Source organism: Plecotus auritus (assembly GCF_963455305.1).
Source record: "Plecotus auritus genome assembly, chromosome: 12".
NCBI lineage: Eukaryota > Metazoa > Chordata > Mammalia > Chiroptera > Vespertilionidae > Plecotus > Plecotus auritus.
Genome location: NC_137778.1, coordinates 2,680,104 through 2,700,780, shown reverse-complemented (window position 1 = coordinate 2,700,780; position 20,677 = coordinate 2,680,104). Strand labels below are relative to the sequence as shown.

Sequence of the window (20,677 nt, the reverse complement as noted above, 5' to 3'; positions counted from 1 at the left end):
CCTTTTCCAGCCGACCTCCAACCGCCCTCCCCGTTGGCAGTCATCATGGACTGGGACTTTCTTACAGCTCTTTGCTCACTATTTCCCCCTGGTATTTCTAGCTACCTTTTTTCTTCCTGCTGCAGAACAGTGCTGTTCTTTTACCTTATCAATAAGCTCGCCCAGCATCTTGTCCTTGCCAGACATTTCCTAGACTCTTTTTTTTTTAAAATTTTAGATATTTAAAATTTATTTTTAATTTTTATTGATTTCAGAGAGGAAGGGAGAGAGAGAGAGAGAGAGAGAGAGAGAGAGAGAGAGAGAGAGAGAGAGAGAGAGAAACATCAATGATGAAAGAGAACCATTGATCTACTGCCTCCTGCACATCCCACACTGGGATCCAGCCTGAGACCCAGGCATATGCCCTGACCGGGAATCGAACTGTAACCTCCTGGTTCATAGGTTGATGCTCAAGCACTGAGCCATGCTGGCTGGGCCATTTCTGGACTCATGAGGTATCCTTCCCCGAGGCCTCCGGCTCCCTCTCGAATGTGTGGGTTACTCTTTGGGCCCCTGGAAAGGGCTGCTCTAGCATTTCAGCTCATTTCACGTCCCGGACCTCCCACTCTCCCGGCCTGTTCTCTTCACTCTGTGGGTTCTGTCTCGCATGGCTGGAGGATGCTTTCAAATGATGGTCACAGAAGCATGCGCCAAAGGTGGAATTTCTGGCCTTTGCGTGTCTCAGCATCTCCCTTCCGCCTAGAATTCCAGGTTTAAGGAGACTTCCTCTCTGCTTTGACCTCTAGCATACGGTTCCAGTGATGGCAATCTGGTATGTGTTGCTTATAGGTAACCAGTTTTGTTTTTTCCTAAACTTTTAGCGTTTTTGGTTTTGGTCCTTGGCATTTCTAATTTTAGCTGGGCCATATTTGGGTGGAGGACCTGGTTTGTATTTTGTGTCCAGGCATTTGTCATTCATTCATCCATCCATCCATCCATCCATCCATCCATTCATTCATTCATCCATCTATCCATCCATCCATCCATCCATCCATTCTTTTCTCCCACTTTCTCTGTACTTATTTTCTGGAACTCTCATGATATTGTCGGGGCACTTCCTGGCTTGATCCTCTGAGTCTCTTGCCTCATGGAATTTTTATGTCTGTATTTTATCTGTGGTCTGGAATGTTTCTTTGACTTTGTCTTCCAGTCACTCAATTGACCTTTTTCTCTTTAGCAATTGTGTCTTTAATTTCCAAGAATTCTTTCTTGCTCCCTGAATGTTTTATTTTTCTAGCAACCGTTTCTGTTTTGTGAATGCCGTATCTCCCTGAATCTCTCAGAGCACTTGAATTAGAATGGCTCAAAACATTCTCTTCTATTTTGTTTTCTCTGGGGTCAGGGCTGTATTTATTCATCTGGATTCTTCTGTGAGGTTGGTTTTTCTCAAATACCCAGTGATCATTGCAAGCCCGCTCATGTTTTTTGAAGAAAAGAGGAAGCATTAATTTCTGAAGCCAGCGTGAATGTCCTCTGTGGGTGTGGAGTCCTGTTTGCTTTCCAGGTCTCTTTCCTAAATGGGAGACAATTGAGGTCATGACAGGTGGCTGTTCCCATGCTGTAGTCTTAGGGGTGCAGACACAACGGGATAAGTAAATACAAAATTCAGATAGTCGACGAGAAGTAATTGGACGTTAGGAGGGCGGATGGCTGGGAGCCATGCCTCTTGACTCTGTTGGACTCTGCACGGCCTCAGCAAGGAGCGGGCTTCCTGTCTGTGGCAGCTTGAGCTCCGCCACTCCGCCTCCAGCTGCTGCTGAGGATGGTCACAGGTCAGAGAGCGGCAGAGTAACAGTCCTGACTTGTGTATGTAGTTCTTGTCAGCCTGGCCTCCAGGGGGTTAACCTGCTGAGCGTTCTATGTGGAGAAGAGTAAAAGGGTCCGTGGGCCTGCTGGTCACCCCCAGGTCCTGGCTTCCGAGTTGAACGTCCTCTCAGGATAAGAACATCTGTGGATCTATCTTCCTTTCACCGAGTACCCAGGATGCACTGATGCTCCTGCCATGGGTGTCCACGTCTTTTCACAACCCTCTCATTGTCACAGATTATCATTCCACAGATCTCCCTGTCACCACTGCCACGCACGTTTCCCAGGTGAGAGCAGGAAGGTCAGAGAGGGATGTCTGTTTCCTGAGGTCCCGTGTGGTGTGAGGAGCAGAGTTAGGACTTGAACCTGGGCTTCTGATTTCACACATTTCATACCGGTACTCGGCGGCTAGAGGAGTGGCCTTCATGGTCCAAGACTCTTGATGGTGTGTCTTTTAGGGACTTTGGAGGGACATGGAAAGCAGGTGGCTAATGAGTGGGTGGGAGGGAGTGCGGTGGGGGGGGGGAGGGAGAGAGGGGAGCTGCAGAGATTCATTCCTTAATGGGATGAGAGTCTCATTCAGGTGAGGGGCCCCCAGGGGCAGTCCAAGGGGATGCTCATAAAACCTAGGGTTTGGGCTCCAACCGCGTGGCTTTCTCAGGGCGGGGAGGAGTTCAGGCTTGTCTGGCTGTTTTGTGGTTCCTGAGCTACTTGCCTTATGAAATGAAATGTAGGAGGAATGGCGATATGGTTTGTGATTTGCCAGTAGCTAAAACAAACGATGCAGAAGACAAAAGAATATCTTTGTTTAAAATTATAAATTATTTTCTCACTGTAAATGTAATAAGTAACAGGAAAAGGTAATAGAGAACTTGTAAACAAACCAGGGGTTTGCAGAAGAAAACAGAAGTCACCTTAAAATTCCATGATGGGATCCTCATTGTTCCTGTGTAAAGAATATTTCTCAAAAAATCCAAAGCCATTTAAATCCATATTGAAAGGGTTCGTAGGTCGTTTCCTCCTAACTAATGGAAGAAGAGAAATCTAGTCTTAAAAACCATAGAAAAGGCAAAAAAACACAGCCACCCGCCAGCCCAGTGCCCCCGAATCCTGGCAGCCACGGAGCCGCTCAGTGTCCTGATCTAGATCTTCCTCTTGTTTATACACATGTCCTCCAGCCTGGCAACCGCGGGGCATCTGTGTGGTCAACAAACACGGAAACAGTCACATTCAACTTGCCCCTGAGGCACCTGCTGTTTTACGGAAGGTCCCAAACCAGAGGATCAACGGGAACGGAGGCCGCGCTCCCCACCAGGGACGCCGCAGGGCCTCCGCGGCTGGGACAGGCGGGGATACAGAAGGAGGCAAGGTTCAGCAGGAGACAGCTAGGGACCGCTGGGAGATGATGCTCTTTTCGCAACAGATCCTAAAACGTGTCTGTGAGCAGATGTTCTCATGGAGAAACCCAGAGATCTCAGGGCTGGCCCGTGGCCCAGGACCCTGAAATGAACCCCAGGCAGAAGCTGAGGTGGCCCCAGTCCCGGGCTGGACGCACGGACTCCCTTGGCAGGAACCCACCCCCTCGCCCTCTGACATGCCTCCCGTGGTCGGCTCCTGGTGTGTGCTTAGACAGGCAGGGTGTTTTCTTGGGGGGACTTCGATGGCATGGAGATCAGCGTTCGTTTTGACCCTTTATTCACAGTGCACACACTCGCTGGCTCTCCACGTTGGAGGGACGCATGGCTAAAACCATCATGACCTGGTTTTATGCAGATTTTCTTAAATCCTCACCCGAGGGTATGTTTTTATTGAGCTTCAGAGAGAGAGAGAGAGAGAGAGAGAGAGAGAGAGAGAGAGAGAAACAAGGATCATTGCCTCCTGTACACACCCTGGCTGGGGATTGAACTCACAACCTTTTTGGCATACGGGACAATGCTCCAACCCACTGAGCCACCTGGCCAGGGCTTATCCATGTTTGTATGAGGCTCCCAGCGTAAGGACAGAAGTTCTAAACTGCATTAGCGGCGGCAATCTGGCGGCGCTTAAGCTCCCTCCAGGCGGCAGGGCTCAGCAGAAGAGCCACCCAGAGGGAGGCTTTGTGCGTCCCCCGCGGGGCTGACTGTCTGTCCTGCGCATTTTCCTCTGCCCCATCTGTGTGTGTCCCCACCCCCTCCATCTGCAGGCTCCCCGTTCTTATCAGGAGCTGCTCCCTCCTCCAGACCCTGTAATGCCCGTTACCATAGCACCAGGGCACCCCGCACCATTAAGACAATCTCTTTATTAGGAAGCCGGTTGACAAGATGAGGGCCTGTGTCTCGGGAGCCTCGGGGACCTGTCTGGGCAGAGAGCGTGGCCCTCACACCCTGGGGTGCACCCACTGCTCCGGTGCCGAGACCCTCCGGTCACACCTCATGCCCGGCCTTTCCATCCGCACTGAGTATTCGCGCATGTCACACCTCACACTGGACACAAGGCTCCCAGGTCCACACCTTCTTCCAGTCCTCACAGTATCCCTGTGAGCGAAGAATTCGGGGCTCATTTTAAAGGCCAAGGACACAGGAAGTGACAGTCAGAGGGGTCTGAGTGCTCAAGATCACGCAGTCACTCAGGGGCAATGCTGGGACTCAAACCAGACCCTCACTGTCTCCACACCCACTTCTCTTATCACAGACAGACAGACGGAGGGGCAGGCACACAGACAGAGGGACAGGCATGCAGACACACAGATAGAGGGGCAGGCACACAGAGAAAGAATTCTACGCTTTATGCAGAGTGAGTGCTCAATATCATTTATTGATGTATTGGACTAAATGTGTCTGCTTTCGAATTAAATGTGATATTACTGACCCACCATCACTGGCCTTGGCTGACTTTCCCAGTAGACAAACTTTCCTCCTTTCCTCATATCTTCCCCTCCCTCCCTCCCTCCCTCTTTCCTTCCTTCCTTCCTTCCTTCCTTCCTTTCTTCCCTGTCTTCTTTTCTTCGAGCCCCTCCCATGGACAAAGCCCAGTTGGGAGTGTCGGACGGTCAAGGTGGCCAATGCCCTCCATCCATTCACCCACTGCCTCCTCCCTGCCGACAATGGCCCAGGATTCAGGGATGAATAAGAGACATGGGCCCACCCTCATGGGGCCTCTGTCTGTGGAGGGATGCAGGCGTTAAACCGGCCGTTGTACAATTACGGTAGTTGTGCCGCTGCTGGAGAGGAGCAGTTTACAGTGGAGCGATGAGAGGGAGGTTGACCTTGGCTGAGGGGTGGGTTGGTGTGGCATGGAGAGGCCCTAGAGAAGAGACTTTGATCTAAATGTGTGGGTGACATGCTCACCCCCACAGGGAACTGAGGTCCCGCCTCCTCACAACAAGGCCTGCCCTCGTGGAGGCTGAGAAAACAGGCAAAAGTGAAGGGCTGGGGGTGGGCTCGCATGGTGCACAGTCAGCGGTAGCGTTCTGCGGGCTCTGAGAAAGCACAAAGGGCCCCGGGCCCAAAGGCCACGTGGCCAGCTGGTTGTGGATCAGCATGGAGGACCCTCCTTGCTGGGAGGTGGGTGAGGGGTTCAGAGCAGGGCGAGACATAGACACACAGAGAAGCGGGGACAAGACAGAAGGCCTCAGAGGCGGCCCAGCTGGGAGGGTCAGGAAGAGGCGGCAGGCCGGGTAGGCTCAGATTCAGCTCTGGGCACAGGCAGGGGAGCCAGGACTGCGAGGCGTGTTTGGGAGAGTCCTCTGTGTACTGCTCCGGAGGCTGAATGCACTCAGTTGGGGGAGGAGGGCTGACGGGCTTGGGGGAGGGGATGGCAAGTGGCGTGGACACCTCTGTGGGCCATAGGGGCGCCATAGAGTCACATCAGAGCTGTGATGAGGAGGCCACTGTCAGGGGCACAGGACGGTGGGGCTGGGGGAGGCTGGCTGCTGCCTTGCTCACGTCTTCCTGGTCTACCCCTGGCAAGCTGACCAATGAGTGCGAGTTTGAAAACAGTCTGCTGCCCACCCTCCAGGAAGAGGGTGGTTCATTTTAACAATAATTTTAGTTGCTTTTCTTAATCACCAGGCGGCTGACTCCCTCACTGAAGTACAGAGAGCTCATCCCTGTCCCTCCAGCGGTGAGAAAATAGTGGCTATGCAAGAACGCCTCGCTGGGCTGGTGGGGTCTCCTCCTCTTTGCTGTGCTTCTGGGGCCTGGGGTCCTCGGGAGCTAGTCGCATCTGCCAGGACGCCACGGGGAAGTCCTGGTTTCACAGCTCTCCCCTCTGGGCTGAGGCAGCAGTGGATCCGGACCAACCCAAAGTGCAGGGCGGAGGCAGGAGGGCAATGTAGCTCCGCACGTGGGCTTGGGTTTGGCGTCAGAAAGGCTGCAGTCCCTAAGTATCTGGGACCCGGCCTGCCGATTGTGCCCGAAATTCCACCTGGAGAGGCAGCAGCCGCTCAAGGATGAAGTCACGGGCAGCCGGAGAGCTCCCTCCCTGCACCCTCAGCAAGGGTTTTCAGATGCCACCTCGTCCGCCCTTCAAACCCTCCAGCCCTGTCTCAGACCAGGCCCTGGGCTGCTTTGGCCAGGGGCACCTCCTCACTGTCCCTCTGGGTACGATGCTCTGGCTGTTTCTGGTCTCTTGGGCCCACTTTCTCCCAACGAGGTCTTTCCAAGACTTGTAGCTGCAGGCCAACACCAGCTTGTCCCACCTCACCGCCACACTCAATCCATTTCCAGAACGTTCCTCTGACCAGATACTGGGCCTCCTGCTCGCCAGAGCCAAGGACTGCAGCTCAAGGTGGAGGCGAGTGAAGGAGCCCAGGATCTGGAGTCGGAAGAACTGGCTGCTAAGCTGGACTCACTACTTAGCAGCGGGGACCGTAGGCCTCAGGCAGGCCATGCGCAGGCGTGAACGCTGGCCTCACAGCGTGGCCCTCGGCTCCAGGAGCAGCCGGGGCACCGTAGCACGGCGCTGTTAAGGTCTGGCCTCCTTCGGGTACCATCCTGCAAGGCTGAGGTTTCCCAGATCTACTGCCCACGGGAGTTGCCTGGGGAGCGTGTTGAAGATACACGGGTCCAGGCATTCTCCAGCCCCCAAGATTCCGATGCAGGGGGTCCAGGCAGGACCCAGGAACCTGTGCTCAACAAGTCCCCCAGAGGAGGCGGATGCAGACGGTGCCTGGACCCGAGCAACCGAGCTGCAGGGGCCTGTCTCATTCGCCGCTCTCTCTGCTGATTCTCCAGTGTCCCATGGGTGATACGGGCTGAACTGGGTCTGGTAGCTCTTCTAACCCTGATGTAATACACTGAATAGAGATTTTTCAAGCTCTGATATGGCCGAACATTCCAGCTTTCTGACCTGCCTTGGCCACACCTCTGGCCCTGGCCCCCAGTCACCTACATCTCCTTCTCTAGCTATTTCTGTTCATTTTGGCTACTGGACAGTGACCGGATGCTGGTGGGGGTGCAGCTCCCACTCCGTTCTTCCCCCGGTGGCACGCTTCCTGGCCTTTCGGGATGCCCTGCCTGGGAACAGAGGCGCCCTACGGCGTTGGGCTTCTGGCGATAAGACAACAATGTCCTGGCCGAACACGAACTCAAAGGCCTTTCCCGTTCCGGAGCAAACCTTTGCAGCCAGAGAAGTTCTTACGTGCTAACTGCCAGCTTCCCTTCTGACTGCTTGGATTTGGCTTCTAATGATGTTTTATCCCGGTTTATAAACAAAAGCCCTGCTAGACTACCAGGTGTCACACACGGGAGATGTCATTGCTGCGGCTTCCATAATCGTAGGGCCTCCCGATGACATAGATGCCTGGGGATACAACAGGTCCTTTGGGGCATCTCCATGCTTTGCTCAGGGGGTCTTGGCAGAGGACATTCGTGGCCTTTGCTGCCATCCGAAGCCCATGCCCAGGACCCAGTCAAATATAACAGACACGTGCTCTCCTGTAAATAGAGCTCACAAGTGGCGAGGCCTTGGGGCTGTGCCCAGGTTGGCGGTGAGGCTCCTCTGTCCCTCGGCCCCACCCTTCTCAGCTGCCAGGACCATGATCTGCCTCCTGCAGGCACTGGGGTATATTTAGAGCCTCTCCCCCTAGGCTGAGTGGGACCTGAAAATAGATTGCTTGGCCTGTGTGCAGTTGGGCTGCGGCCTCCAAATCTCCACTTGTATCCAGCCAGTAGCCAGCTCAGTGTGGGTCTGCTCAGTAGCATCCGGTGACAGTGGCCTGGTCCTGGGGCTGGGCTCTGCTCCAGCACTGCTCCCTCCATCTGGGGGACATGCACAGGCCTTCCTGAGGTCTAGTGGTGCCATCCGCCTCTTTGGCTGGCGCCCCTTGGATCTGGAAGCAGTCTGCATGAGAGTGTCCCACATCTGTACTGCGGGCGCCTCTCTGGAAGGGACCAGATAGTTCCCTTTGGCCCCAGCCCTGTTCTCCCTCTCAGTGTGATCACAGTTGCTCTGTATCCTGAGAGCTCCCGTGGGCCTGCACCTAGGGCTGGCCCTGGGTGGCTTGGGGCTGAGGGGACTGGGGGACTCTGGAGGCTGGTGTGCATGGGCTTCGGATGGCAGCAAAGGCCACGAATGTCCTCTGCCAAGACCCCCTGAGCAAAGCATGGAGATGCCCCAAAGGACCTGTTGTATCCCCAGGCATCTATGTCATCGGGAGGCCCTACAATTATGGAAGCCGCAGCAATGACATCTCCCGTGTGTGACACCTGGGAGTGGGCCCAGCCTTGCTGCCCACCTGCCACCCCAGTGGGGCTGAGGAGATTGGGCTCTGCCATCTTGTGGCTGTGGGCGCTGCCATCTTTGAGGGTGTGGCGGTTAATTAGCATTTTCCCTCCTTATTGGCTGTGGGCGCCGCCATCTTTGCGATGGCATGAGGGTCAATTAGCATATTCCCTTTCTATTAGATAGGATAGCTAGTCCCCAATATTCTATTTCTGCCCCTAACATTCCCCACTGCTATTTCCATCATCTCATATCTATGAGATGAGTTTTAAGTGAAACTGCGTTTGCTGGACTGCATTTGCGTCTGCCTTGGAAGCAGTTCTAGGGGTGGGATACAGCGGATGCAGACATTGGACACAGCAGCAAGCAATCAGGCTACAAAAAACAGACAGAGAAAAATAAAAGAGAATTCCTACCACCCAGACAGGCTGGGTAGCCAGGAAGAGAACTTGGATAAGTCAAATCAAAAAAATCCTCATTGTTTTACCTTGGGGATGGTTTCTCTAATTTGTTGGATGTTGTTTTCTATCAATTGTCAGAAAGATTAAGATAGCACATTCCTTTGAATTCCTAACAACCACGGTTCTGCCGCAACAGCAAGCATCCATTGCTGCCCGGTCCTCCGGCACTGCCTCCCTGGCCTGGCTCAGCTCCTGGCTCAGCCCCTGCATGGCCCTGGAAGTGGCATTCAGGGCTTTTCCCTGCTACAAGCCAGCCGGGTCACTTCTACGTTGAGGGAGCCTACCTCTGCCGGCATGACAAATGGTTACAGCCATATATTCGGCAGGGCTCCCAGGGGCGTGAGAAGGTCTCTCCTGGTTCGGAGCCTGTGGTTCCTGGGGCATGAAGATGGTCATTCGTCCTAAGGAGCAAGGCCCCGGAGCTGTCGGCAGGGACATGAGTAAACAGTTACCCCCAGATCAACTAAACACTAAGTTAGTTGGAACCAACCGGCCGGCAGCTGATGCCATGACTGTAAGGGAGGGTGAAATGACCAGCACAGTTCATGTTGTAGCTGTTAGATACGGAAAGACGGCAACCAGAGCACCCGGAAGTCAGGCATTCGCCGCAGGAGGCGGTTCTCATTTCTGTGGATGGGCCCCTCCCAGCATCCTGTTGTCGGAAGGTTCTCTCCCCTAAATCTGCACATCAGGGTCACGTGGGCTCTGATAACTGTTCTGAAACCCTGACCACAACCCCGGACCAATGGAATCAGCTCCGGGAGTGGACAAAGGCCTTGCATGTTTGAAGCTTCCAGGGCAATTCAAATGTGCAGACAAGTTTGGGGACCACACCGCAGGGTGAGCTCACTGGTGACGGAGCAAATAGCTCTGACAATAACATCCCTGGTGGCAAAGCTGTCAGTGGCACCTTGTAGACAGAGTGTGTGTCTTTGGACATATCTCAGGCCTCATGGAAATGGCTTTGTTTTTTATCCTCACCCGAAGAGATGTTTATTGATGAGAGAGAGAGAGAGGGAGAGAGATGTGAGTGAGAAACATTGATTGCATTTGCCTCCCATATGTGCCCTGACTGGGTATCGAACCCGAAATCTTTCAGTGTGTGGGACGACATTCTAATCAACTGAGCCACCCGGCCGGGGCCGGCCCACTCTTCCTGCCGGCTGAGCAGCCGCACTCACAGCCAGCTAGCACTCTTTCTGAATCATTTCTGTCCTTCGAGCGCCTCGGCCGCCCAGACGGATGTACCGCGCCAGCACCAGTGCGAGCCGGTCCACACAGTACCTGTGCTTCCAGGAAAAGGCTCCCGTGAAAATGGCACGTGGCTGTACAACGTGCGGGTTCCTAGGGACACTCACCCCCCACGAGTGGCCTTGGCGATCTCAGCACCATCCATGAACATTTATTCATTCATTCGTCACACATGTACGGGGTTTCTATTCTGTGTCAGACTCTATTGTGACAGCTGTTGGGGCAGCAAAAATGACTCTGGCCATTGCCAGGCACCCACGGTTTGCTGTTCAGTAATAGGGCTCTCAGGTGCATTCGTGATGACAGTCCAAGGAAGAACATGTGGGGTGACCGGGGCGGGGCCCAGCCACAGACTGTGGGCGTCTCGGGGAGAGAGTGCTCCCATAGGGCCACCTGAGGCCCCTGAGAATGGCCTTGGGGCCCGGGTGGGACTTGGACACAGAGCAGAGGGAGGGAAGCCACCCTGAGCAGAAGAGCGGATGAACACACCCGTGAGAGGGATCCTGGGGTCACCACTGGGTAATGGTGAGTCACCTGAATTTGACCAGCACGTGAGGGGGAGACGAAGCCAGGAAGCGTGGTTTTCAGTGGCACAGAGTTGACTGGCCTAGTGGACACAGAATTGTGGTGAGACCATGGTCCCAGCAGCTGCTGACGGCCCCATCTTCTGGAGGGGAGACCTGAACATTTGCTGCCCCCCTCCCCCCCCCCCCGCCAATGCACCGAGATTGTCCCCTCCGCAGGCCGTCAGGCCCTCTGCACCTCTGCCTGGTCCACTCCCCCTCAGACTCACTCCTACCCATCCTTTCCCTCTGAGCATGACTGTCATTTCCTCAAAGAAGTCTGCCCTGACCTTTCCATTGAAATTACAATTCCTGCCATAGTCTCTCATCTCACCCAACTATTTCCTTCCTGGCACTTATGGCTTATAGTGAAGTATCTGTGTCTGTGCCTGTGGCTGCTGTCCATCTCCTCCCCCGGCCGCGCACGCTCCCTGAGGCCAGGGCCGTGGTGTGTCTGGTCCCTTAGTCTGTCTCCACGGACTGACATGCAAAAAGCTCTCTGTAAGTGTTGGCTGAATGATAAATGAATGAATGAATGAATGAATGCCAGAAAAGAGGAAAAGTGATTTATAGACCCCTGGCACACACATATATAATAGAAACACATTAATAACAGAAGGGACAGACACAGTGGCTGAGAGCAAGTGGGGCCTGGCTTTCAGACCCATTTCTGCTACGTCCTGGTTGGGAGAGGTCACAACCTAAGTTGCGTTTGGCTGAGTAGCCTCTTCCCTTCCCCGCCCTCACAGCCTGGTCGCTGATTCCTTGTCTGTAATATGAGACGCTACGTCTGCCCTGCTTAAGTTTAGTGTTTGGGGAAACCCATCAAACCCTGAGTTCTGGTGCCAGGCAGAGCACCTCCCAGTGGAGACCAGGAGTCTGTGTCAGTGCTATGAGATATTGCTTCTAATGCCTGCTGGCCATTATCAAATCGATGACTCTGCTTTTCATTCACATTTGCTGCAAAAGTATTATTTTCTATCGCCCCTGGTCCAAAGCAAGACAATGAACCCAGGAGCAGGACCAGCGGTGAAGTTACAGTTACCAGGGTAACGCATCAGGCTGCCCCTGCGTCGAACACACCAGCGAAGACGCAGGCAGACCTCTGTGCTCACTGGACGCGGATGGGTCGACAGAAGCAGAGCGTGTTGTCTGAGAGGACTAGGTCTTTGGAGGACCCCACAGACATGAGCCCAGCATCCTTGTAAGTGAACATGCTCATCCTGCCGGGGACCCTGTGTGTTTGGCCTGTCGGTTGACACCGCGTGAGAATTCAGGAACAGCTGGAGACAGTGAGTGACTGACGCCGGGGGCTGCCTGGGAACCGCTTCTGGGAGGATCACGTTGTTATGTCAACAATGGTCTGGGACAAGACACAGCGGTGCCATGCAGAAAGTGTGGACTAAAGGCCAAAGCCGCAGTCAGACTTCCTGGCCTTCACAGAGATCGCGGCTTGTTATGGGCTGTGAGGCCAGATGGAAGGTGTCAAGGGAGGCCCTGGGATAAGCACATCGAGCATTTCCTAACGAAACAATGTTTGTTGAGCACCTACTAGTGCTTCTAGCATGTACGTGGGAAAACAATGGATGTGGGGCACAGGCCGGAGAAGGTCAATGGCATGAACAATGAACCAGAAGCTGGAGTGAACCAACAGTGCTCCCACCATGAGCGAAGCCTCCAGACCAGAAGGGACTGGCAGAGAAAGGGAAGAGGGAACCAAGGAAGTATGACTTCCTTACGGTCTAAGAGAAACAAAAACCGCAAACCAACCCCAAACTAAACACATGCACAGCCATCATCCCGTCTGAGTCATGGAACCAAAACAAACCCAGGAACCTCAGTGAGGCCGTGGCGTGGGTGCTTCCGTGGAGAGTGAGCTCGCTGTCCAAGGTCATGGGCTGGAGAGGTGGAGCCGTGTGTCCGTGGGCCTGCGGGGGGCTGTCCCAGAGCACTTTCCAGAGATGCCAGGACATGAGGTGTCTCCACGCCAGGCTGAGGAATCTGCTCTTCATTCTGTGGAAAACGCACCTCACCGATCAAAAGGAAGAAGACCCAGTCCACAACCACGCAGGCCATCGTGACATTGACCTTGGACGGGGCCCGGGAGAGCGCTGTTTAAAGGATGGTTTGGAGTCCTTGGAAGAGCACTTGCAGCCCCGGTTCATCGAAAGGCCAAGTGTGCAGGACAGCGTGCTTCCCTCTCTGCCAGTGTGCGATGGAAAACCTGGTTTGTGCGTCCGTAAGGCACGTGTTTCTGAGACCTCTGTGGGGAGAATAGGCCGCTCTGCCACGGGTGCTGGATTCATTCGAGTTGAATTTGAGGTTGAAGGAGGCTCTGGAACAATGGTTCTCAACCTTCCTAATGCCGCGACCCTTTAATACAGTTCCTCATGTTGTGGTGAGCCCCAACCATAAAGAACTGTATTAAAGGGTCGCGACCCACAGGTGGAGAACCGCTAGCAGGGTCACCTAAGACCATCGGAAAACACAGATATTTACATTATGATTCATTAACAGTAGCAAAATTACAGTTATGAAGTAGCAACAAAAATGATTTTATGGCTGGGGGTCACCACAACATGAAGAACTGTATTAAAGGGGCGCAGCATTAGGAAGGTTGAGAACCACTGCTCTAGAATCATCCAGCCCTGCTCGGACGTTTTACAAATGAGCGAAAGGAGATAAGGAGTATATGCCAGCACCGTCGTCATCATGGAAAGAGCTTGTACGCACTTGCTGTGCCTCTGGTGTATTCTAGGAGGTTAAATGTGTAGACTCACTTGATCCTCATGACAAACCCATGCGGTAGCCGCAGCCCTGGGGACTGGGGAACCGGCCAGTGTGGTGAGGTGGTCAGCGGAGGACTGGGACTCGGTCCAGCCGCTGGCTTCCGTGCTGGTGCTTTCTCTATGGATCCAACCCCCCAGGTCAAGCCGGGCCAGGGAACGTGGCGGGACGGGGCCCAGCACTGGCGAGTGGATGTATCGGTGGCGGGCTCTAAGATGTGGTCCTTGCTGTGTCCTTTTCGGCATTTGCACCGAAGAGTTGGATGAACTATGGAAGGCGGCTCGGGGTCCTCAGAAGCCACAGGATGGGGAGGCATAAGAAACAGACTGGGCGAAAGCAGCTGGGTCCCGACGATGGGGAGGGTGCGTGGACCCGGGTTTCATGGCGGAGGAGTGAGGGAGGTGCCCGCTGGCCTCCGAGCCCCCGCCCAGGAAGGGGTGCAGCTGTGGATACGGAGACAGACTTGGGGCTGTTAGGTTCGCTTGACGGGAGTTAACTGTGCGGCTAATGCCCTCAACGCCGTCCTTACTCTGGCTCTGTCCTCTTCGTGTTCCTGCTCCTCCTGTCTGGCCCTAGCATCTTGGTTTTCTCCCCGGGGGCCCTGACTTGACCTCCCTCCCTGGCTTGCTCTGTCCAAGGCCGTGTGGGAGAAACCCTCGGGTCCGTGTTCCAGTGTCAGGGCTCAGTGGACCCCTCGGGGCCTGGCAGCACCCCCAGGGCCCTGCCCACACAGCACAAGGAGAAGAGGGTCGCATCCAAGTCAGGGCACCCTGCTTCCCGGGAGCAACTCTGTGAATTAAAGGGCAGCACGGAGAAAGGAGAGGTTGCCAATGCGCTCCGGTGCTCGGGACGATGGGATGTGAAGAGGTGAGCGTGCCCGGGGACATAGACTGTAGGCACGAGGTTTGTGTCTGAATTTGCAGAAGATCCCGCTGTGACAACCCCCAGCGTCTCTTGCATGGCCCCAGGGAGGTGCCTGGAACCTGTGGGCAGGAGCTGCAGGGGGAGGGCCAGATTTCAATAAACCCTTTCTCATGGTGAGAACTGCCCGGAAATGAATGGGAGAGGAGGGAGCCCCTCGTTGCAGGTGTTCAGGTGTAGGCTGAGCCGAGGCTGGTCAGGAAAGCTGCACCCCAGGCCGGACATTGAAGGGGTACCTGAACTTGATTTGTAGGTTGGTTCCATCCAAGGGACTGTCTGTATCCGTGAGGACTTGGGGCACTTTGACGGGATGGAGGCGAGTGCCCCCTCCAGGGAAAAGCCAGCGAATGACCCTTGTGTGGGGCCAGCACGCCCGCCCTACCTGTGATGTGAGCGAGGCTCCCGCTGCGCTGGTCTCGCTTCCCCTGTGAGAGCCAGCGCCTCGGGGGCTCAGGAGAGCGCTTTCGGGCCCAGGGCTGCTCTACCCGGCTCCCATCTCTGCTCCTCCCACAGCTGCTCTCAGGCCCATAGCAAGTGCATCAGACACAGAGCAGCCGAACTGAGAAAATGCATTTTAATAAAACCCATTGATTTTTGTGGGTGCAAGTCAAGGAAAAGGCACCTAAAGAGTGTTCCACCCCCTGCCACCTCCCCCTCTCTCCTGACCTACTGTGGGGTGGTCACACATCGATCGCTTCCTGGATAATAGATCGAGCCACCAGGAGGACCCCTGGGACCACAGGGAGCTGGGAGCAGCGCTGCAGCCCAGCCGAGTTAATCAAACCAGCAACAGGATCTCAGGCGCGGCGGCAGCGGCGGAGGCATTATGCGTGATTACTGACAGGCACCAGCTGCCAGTCCTGGCTCCAGCTCGCTATGCGGCCGCCCCAGTTGAGAGGCGGATTCCTGGCTAATCCCCGAGGGCTGGCCCAGCCCGCGCAGCCGGGTGCGGGGTGGCGATGACCACTCTCGGGTGCCCAAGTTGAAGGGCACGGCGGTGCCTGGGGCTGGGAGCCGCGATCTTCAGAGACCCGGCGAGGACTATGAGCTGAAGAGTAAACATGTACGGGAATTATCCTCACTTCATGAAGTTCCCCACCAGCTTTGGCGGTGAGTGTGGCACCTTCTGGACTGTCCTGGGAGATGGAGGGGACACGGGGGACCGCTAACGGGATTAGTATTGAATCCTTTATGTGCACATGCGTGTGCACTGTGTTGCATGTCAGTGTGTGTGTGCACGAGAGAGGGGAGAGACGGCCGTGGGTGATAGTGCTTTTGCACCTCCGAGTGAGAGCACGGGGGAGGGTGTGCGGGTCTGCACATGGGAGGCCAGCAGGAAGCTGCGCATTGTTGCAGCGGCGTGTGCGTGTGTGCGTGTGTGCATGAGAGTGTGAGAGTGTGTGTGAGTGTGCGTGTGTGTGCGTGTGTGTGTGTGTGTGTGTGTGTGTGTGAAGTGGGGAGTTAAAGATGACCCAGCTCGCAGTGAGGAGCGGGGAGAGGGAGGGCCCGCGTCTGCTAAGGGTCTCGGGACACTTCAGAACAAGAGCTTGCTGTATTAAAAAGTAGATTTTTAAAAGCAAACAGAACGCTTTAATTTGCACAGTGCTGTCCCTCCTGTGTTCTTGCCTTTTGTTTTGCTAATAGCCCCGGCCGCCCCCCTGCTGTCCCCAGTTCCTGGCCAGGGTCACTGCCATCACTTCCCTGGGGCTGGGCTGGCTGGCGACCATCACCCAGGCACACTCCCCAAGGCTCCGGGTTTCCTTGACAGGCGCCCTGCCTGATGAATGGAACGGACAGCTGACCGGCTGGCCTCTCCCCGTCAGCTGGTGGGGCAGCGCCGCCCCCGGGCCCTGGAGCCCCTGTCCTGCGCCTTGCTGCTGGCAGGCAGGACAAAGCAGAAATTCTTGTCAAGTCTTGAGAAGGAAAAGCCCCTGCTCTCCTGACCTCTGTGCGGGCAGGCGGGCAGCTCGTCTGCGCGGCGCTGGGCAGGACGCTCGTGGGCTGTGCTGGGAACGCGCAGGTGCTGTGGTCCTTCCTGGCAGGCGCCAGGCCAGGGCTGCCCGTCCATTCAGGGGGCACGGGTGGTGGTTCCGAGCCAAGCGTGCTGTCAGGTGCCGGGATACAGATGTGCATTAAACACGGTCGTGGCCCCTTGGGTGGGGTGGGCTCATCACCCAGACGCACGTAATGGTGTGGAGGTGGCCGCCTGGGCGCAGGGGGTGTGGAGGTGGCCACCTGGGCGCAGGGGGTGTGGAGGTGGCCGCCTGGGTACAGGGGGTGTGGAGGTGGCCACCTGGGCACAGGGGGTGTGGAGGTGGCCGCCTGGGTACAGGGGGTGTGGAGGTGGCCGCCTGGGCACAGGGGGTGTGGAGGTGGCCGCCTGGGCGCAGGGGGTGTGGAGGTGGCCGCCTGGGCGCAGGGGGTGTGGAGGTGGCCGCCTGGGCGCAGGGGGTGTGGAGGTGGCCGCCTGGGCGCAGGGGGTGTGGAGGTGGCCCCGTGGGCGCAGGGGGTGTGGAGGTGGCCGCCTGGGCGCAGGGGGTGTGGAGGTGGCCACCTGGGCGCAGGGGTGTGGAGGTGGCCGCCTGGGCGCAGGGGGTGTGGAGGTGGCCGCCTGGGCGCAGGGGGTGTGGAGGTGGCCCCGTGGGCGCAGGGGTGTGGAGGTGGCCGCCTGGGCGCAGGGGGTGTGGAGGTGGCCCCGTGGGCGCAGGGGGTGTGGAGGTGGCGTCTGGGCGCAGGGGGTGTGGAGGTGGCCGCCTGGGCGCAGGGGGTGTGGAGGTGGCCCCGTGGGCGCAGGGGGTGTGGAGGTGGCCGCCTGGGCGCAGGGGGTGTGGAGGTGGCCCCGTGGGCGCAGGGGGTGTGGAAGTGGCCGCCTGGGCGCAGGGGGTGTGGAGGTGGCCGCCTGGGCGCAGGGGGTGTGGAGGTGGCGTCTGGGCGCAGGGGGTGTGGAGGTGGCCCCGTGGGCGCAGGGGTGTGGAGGTGGCCGCCTGGGCGCAGGGGGTGTGGAGGTGGCCCCGTGGGCGCAGGGGTGTGGAGGTGGCCGCCTGGGCGCAGGGGGTGTGGAGGTGGCCCCGTGGGCGCAGGGGTGTGGAGGTGGCCATCTGGGCGCAGGGGGTGTGAAGGTGGCCCCGTGGGCGCAGGGGTGTGGAGGTGGCCGCCTGGGCGCAGGGGGTGTGGAGGTGGCCCCGTGGGCGCAGGGGTGTGGAGGTGGCCGCCTGGGCGCAGGGGGTGTGGGCTGTGGCGGTGATCCTGGAGGAGGTTGAGTTCGGGTTATTGGGGCCAGTCTTGTGACGGCCAGTGAGCGTGGTGGCCAAGGCTGGGGCCTGGACATCCGATCTCTAGTTCACAGCTGGGTCACTGGCCTGGGTGTGAAACGCCCTCTCAGCTCTCATCCTGGGCCCATCCACAGCCGAGCAGCCCTTTCTCTGTTGCCTCCGAGTTCAGGTGTCTGAAGAGCATGCCAACCCCTGAGACCCCTGGGCCCCCAAGTCTGTGAGGCCCTGGCCTCCTGAAAGCCAAGGAGACCCGCTGCGACAGTTGGGGTGAATAAAGGGTTGAAGGAGGAGGGATTTGGAAGAGAGCGGAGATGAGGCTGGGGAACGAAGGTCTGGTCCAGAATTCAGTGGGGCCGCTTGATGGTGCCTCGGAGTGCCTGCCGGCAGTCGAGGCTCAGAGTATCTCAGCCCTCACTGTGCAGATGTGTGCATGCGGTGTCGAGGGCAGCAGGGATGAGGCCAAGGTGCAGTGTGGTTGAGTGGGAGAGCCTTCCAGAAAGCCCCTGCTTCACATTTAAATAGGATCCCTTCAATCTGATATAGTGACAAGAGAAAGAAGGAAGGAAGGAGGGAAGGAAGGAGGGAAGGAAGGAAGGAAGGAGGGAAGGAAGGAGGAGGGAGGGAGGGAGGGGAGGAGGGAAGGAGGGAAGAAGGGAAGGAAAGAAGGAAGGAAGGAAGGAGGGAAGGAAGGAGAGAAGGAAGGAGGGAAGGAAGGAGGAGGGAGGGAGGGAGGGAGGGGAGGAGGGAAGGAGGGAGGGAGGGGAGGAGGGAAGGAGGGAAGAAGGGAAGGAAAGAAGGAAGTCGGGAAGGAAGGAAGGAAGGAAGGAGGGAAGGAAGGAGGAAAGGAAGGAGAAGGGAGGGAAGGAAGGAGGGAAGAAGGGAAGGAAGGAGGGAAGGAAGGAGGAGGGAGGGAGGGAAGGAGGGAAGAAGGGAAGGAAGGAGGGAAGGAAGGAGGAGGGAGGGAGGGAGGGAGGGGAGGGGGCGCTATTCGGTGTGCCCCTGCCCTCTGCACGCCAGCAGGTGGAGCCTCCGGGCACCTGGGATTTACGTGGGGATTTCTGGGAAGCAGATCGGCCTCAGCAAAGGGCTCCTAGAATTGGAGTCCGGGGCTGTGCTCAGCAGCTGTCAGACCATCCTCCCTTCAGTGAAGTGACCCGGACGCTTGGGTTGGCCAAAGGGAGGGGTCTGGCCGGGTGGCAGTGGCCCCACAAAGGCCCCCTGTCCCCACTCCGGCCTGCCCTGCGACGAGGCGAGAACCTTGTCTTCAACGCCAAGACCTGGCTTGCCAACTGCTCCGGACGAGACTTGTTTGCCTCAGGAGACAGTTGTCACCTCTAAGAAGATGGCACACCGAGCCCGTAATCCCACATCCAATTGTGCGGTAATCCTCAGGGCGGGCGGGCGGGCGGGCGGGCGGGGAGGCTCTCATTTCTCCTCACACCACCCCTGCAAGTGCCGGCTGGCCCGCTCACTTACCTCATGGCCCTCTGAGCCCGCCACTTCGCGCTCCTCTGCAGATGAGGCCCCGGGGGCATTGCCAGGCCCCAGAGCTGGCAGAAGGCACGGCTGGGGAGTGGGACCAGGCATTTGGCTGCAGAGTCTGCGCTCCACTGAGCTGCCTCTGGCGGCCTCTCTGGGCCTGGTCTTCCTCTGGGAGCTGCGGGCAGCGGCCCACCCGAGGGGTCAGGAGCCCACCCCAGGGGTCAGGATCCGGCAGCCTCAGCACTGCCCTCTGGCTGCAGACTCAGGAAGGAAACACAGGATAGCATAGCAGGCCCCCGGGTCATGTGACTTCTCGAGAGTTAATTGGTGACTTCTTCTGGGGCCTCCTGATTTGCAAGAGTCCTGACCCTGAGCATCTGTGGAACAGTTGCTTTCCACCCAGGGATGGACATAGGGGCGAGCTTGAGTTGGAGATGTGTATGTGTGTATGTATGTGCATATGTATTTATATGTATGTGTGTGTGTGCGTGCCAGATGTGTGGGTGGCTGATAGGGACTTACTGCGGGAGTCAGTGGTTGGTGTTGGGGCTCCTGTACGGATGAGATCTAGGAAGGAACATATTTAGTATAAACTGTTTTCTGAAACATTTACAATCTTACCAAGAGGGAGAGAGCGGAGCAGCAAGCGGGGGAGAAGCTGCTGTGTGTCCACAGAGATCCCCGCCGCCAGCCGGGGGCCGGGACGTCCGGGCTCCCAGAGGAACCTGCCAGGTGAAAGCAGGAAGCATGCGGCCCAGGAGTATCAGTCTATTTTCTAGAATGCCTGGGCTGGGGTGGCTGTCATGAGACTGACCCAGGTCTCGGCTCGGTGACCTGCGAAAAAATAGCCCGCATTTATTAGGCCCCTACTACATGCCAAACCTTTTTCCAAGGGTGTGACATGCACCATCTTGATGTTCTCAGGACCCTAGGAGGGGGGTGCTATATTGTTAGCACCCCCATGTTACTCAGGAACGTCCAGCCATGGGGAGCTTGAGTCACCTGCCCCAGGCCACCCCATTCTTGCTCTGCATTGCTCACAGCTCATTCAGGGGTCATAAAACACCCTTTTCCTTTTGACCATGAATACTTGCAGCAAATGAATAAAATGACTGGGGTGGGGGCAGGGGACTGGGCCCTTGCAGGTGCTAATGAAACAAAGGTCAGCTTCTTGCAGGTGGACCCCACTTCACTCTAATACCTGGAACTCGATTCTACCTTTTGGAGCAGGGATCGGCAGACCTTTTCTCTATAGAGCCAGAGAGTAAGCGTCTTAGTCTTTGCCGACTACAGGGCCCACGTCTCTACGGCTCCGGTCTGTCTCTGTGTGAACGCCGGCTGTCATCAACGCATGAAACGTGCAGCTACCCACGGGTTGTGCTCTATCCCGGCA

General features: G+C 56.8%; 1 protein-coding gene across 5 annotated transcripts in view; it reads left to right on the top strand.

Moving 5' to 3' along the window:
- Positions 1-20,677, top strand: part of RXRG (retinoid X receptor gamma) — a 159,127-nt gene that overhangs the window by 98,285 nt on the left and 40,165 nt on the right. The window contains exon 1 of one of the 5 annotated variants that reach the window (XM_080647287.1): positions 15,311-15,640. The exons of the other annotated variants lie outside the window; for them this stretch is intronic. Within the exon in view, the coding sequence (XP_080503413.1) occupies positions 15,592-15,640 (49 nt within the window). The 5' untranslated portion in view covers positions 15,311-15,591. Of the gene's footprint in view, positions 1-15,310; positions 15,641-20,677 lie in introns of those variants that run through there. 5 annotated transcript variants of the gene reach the window in all.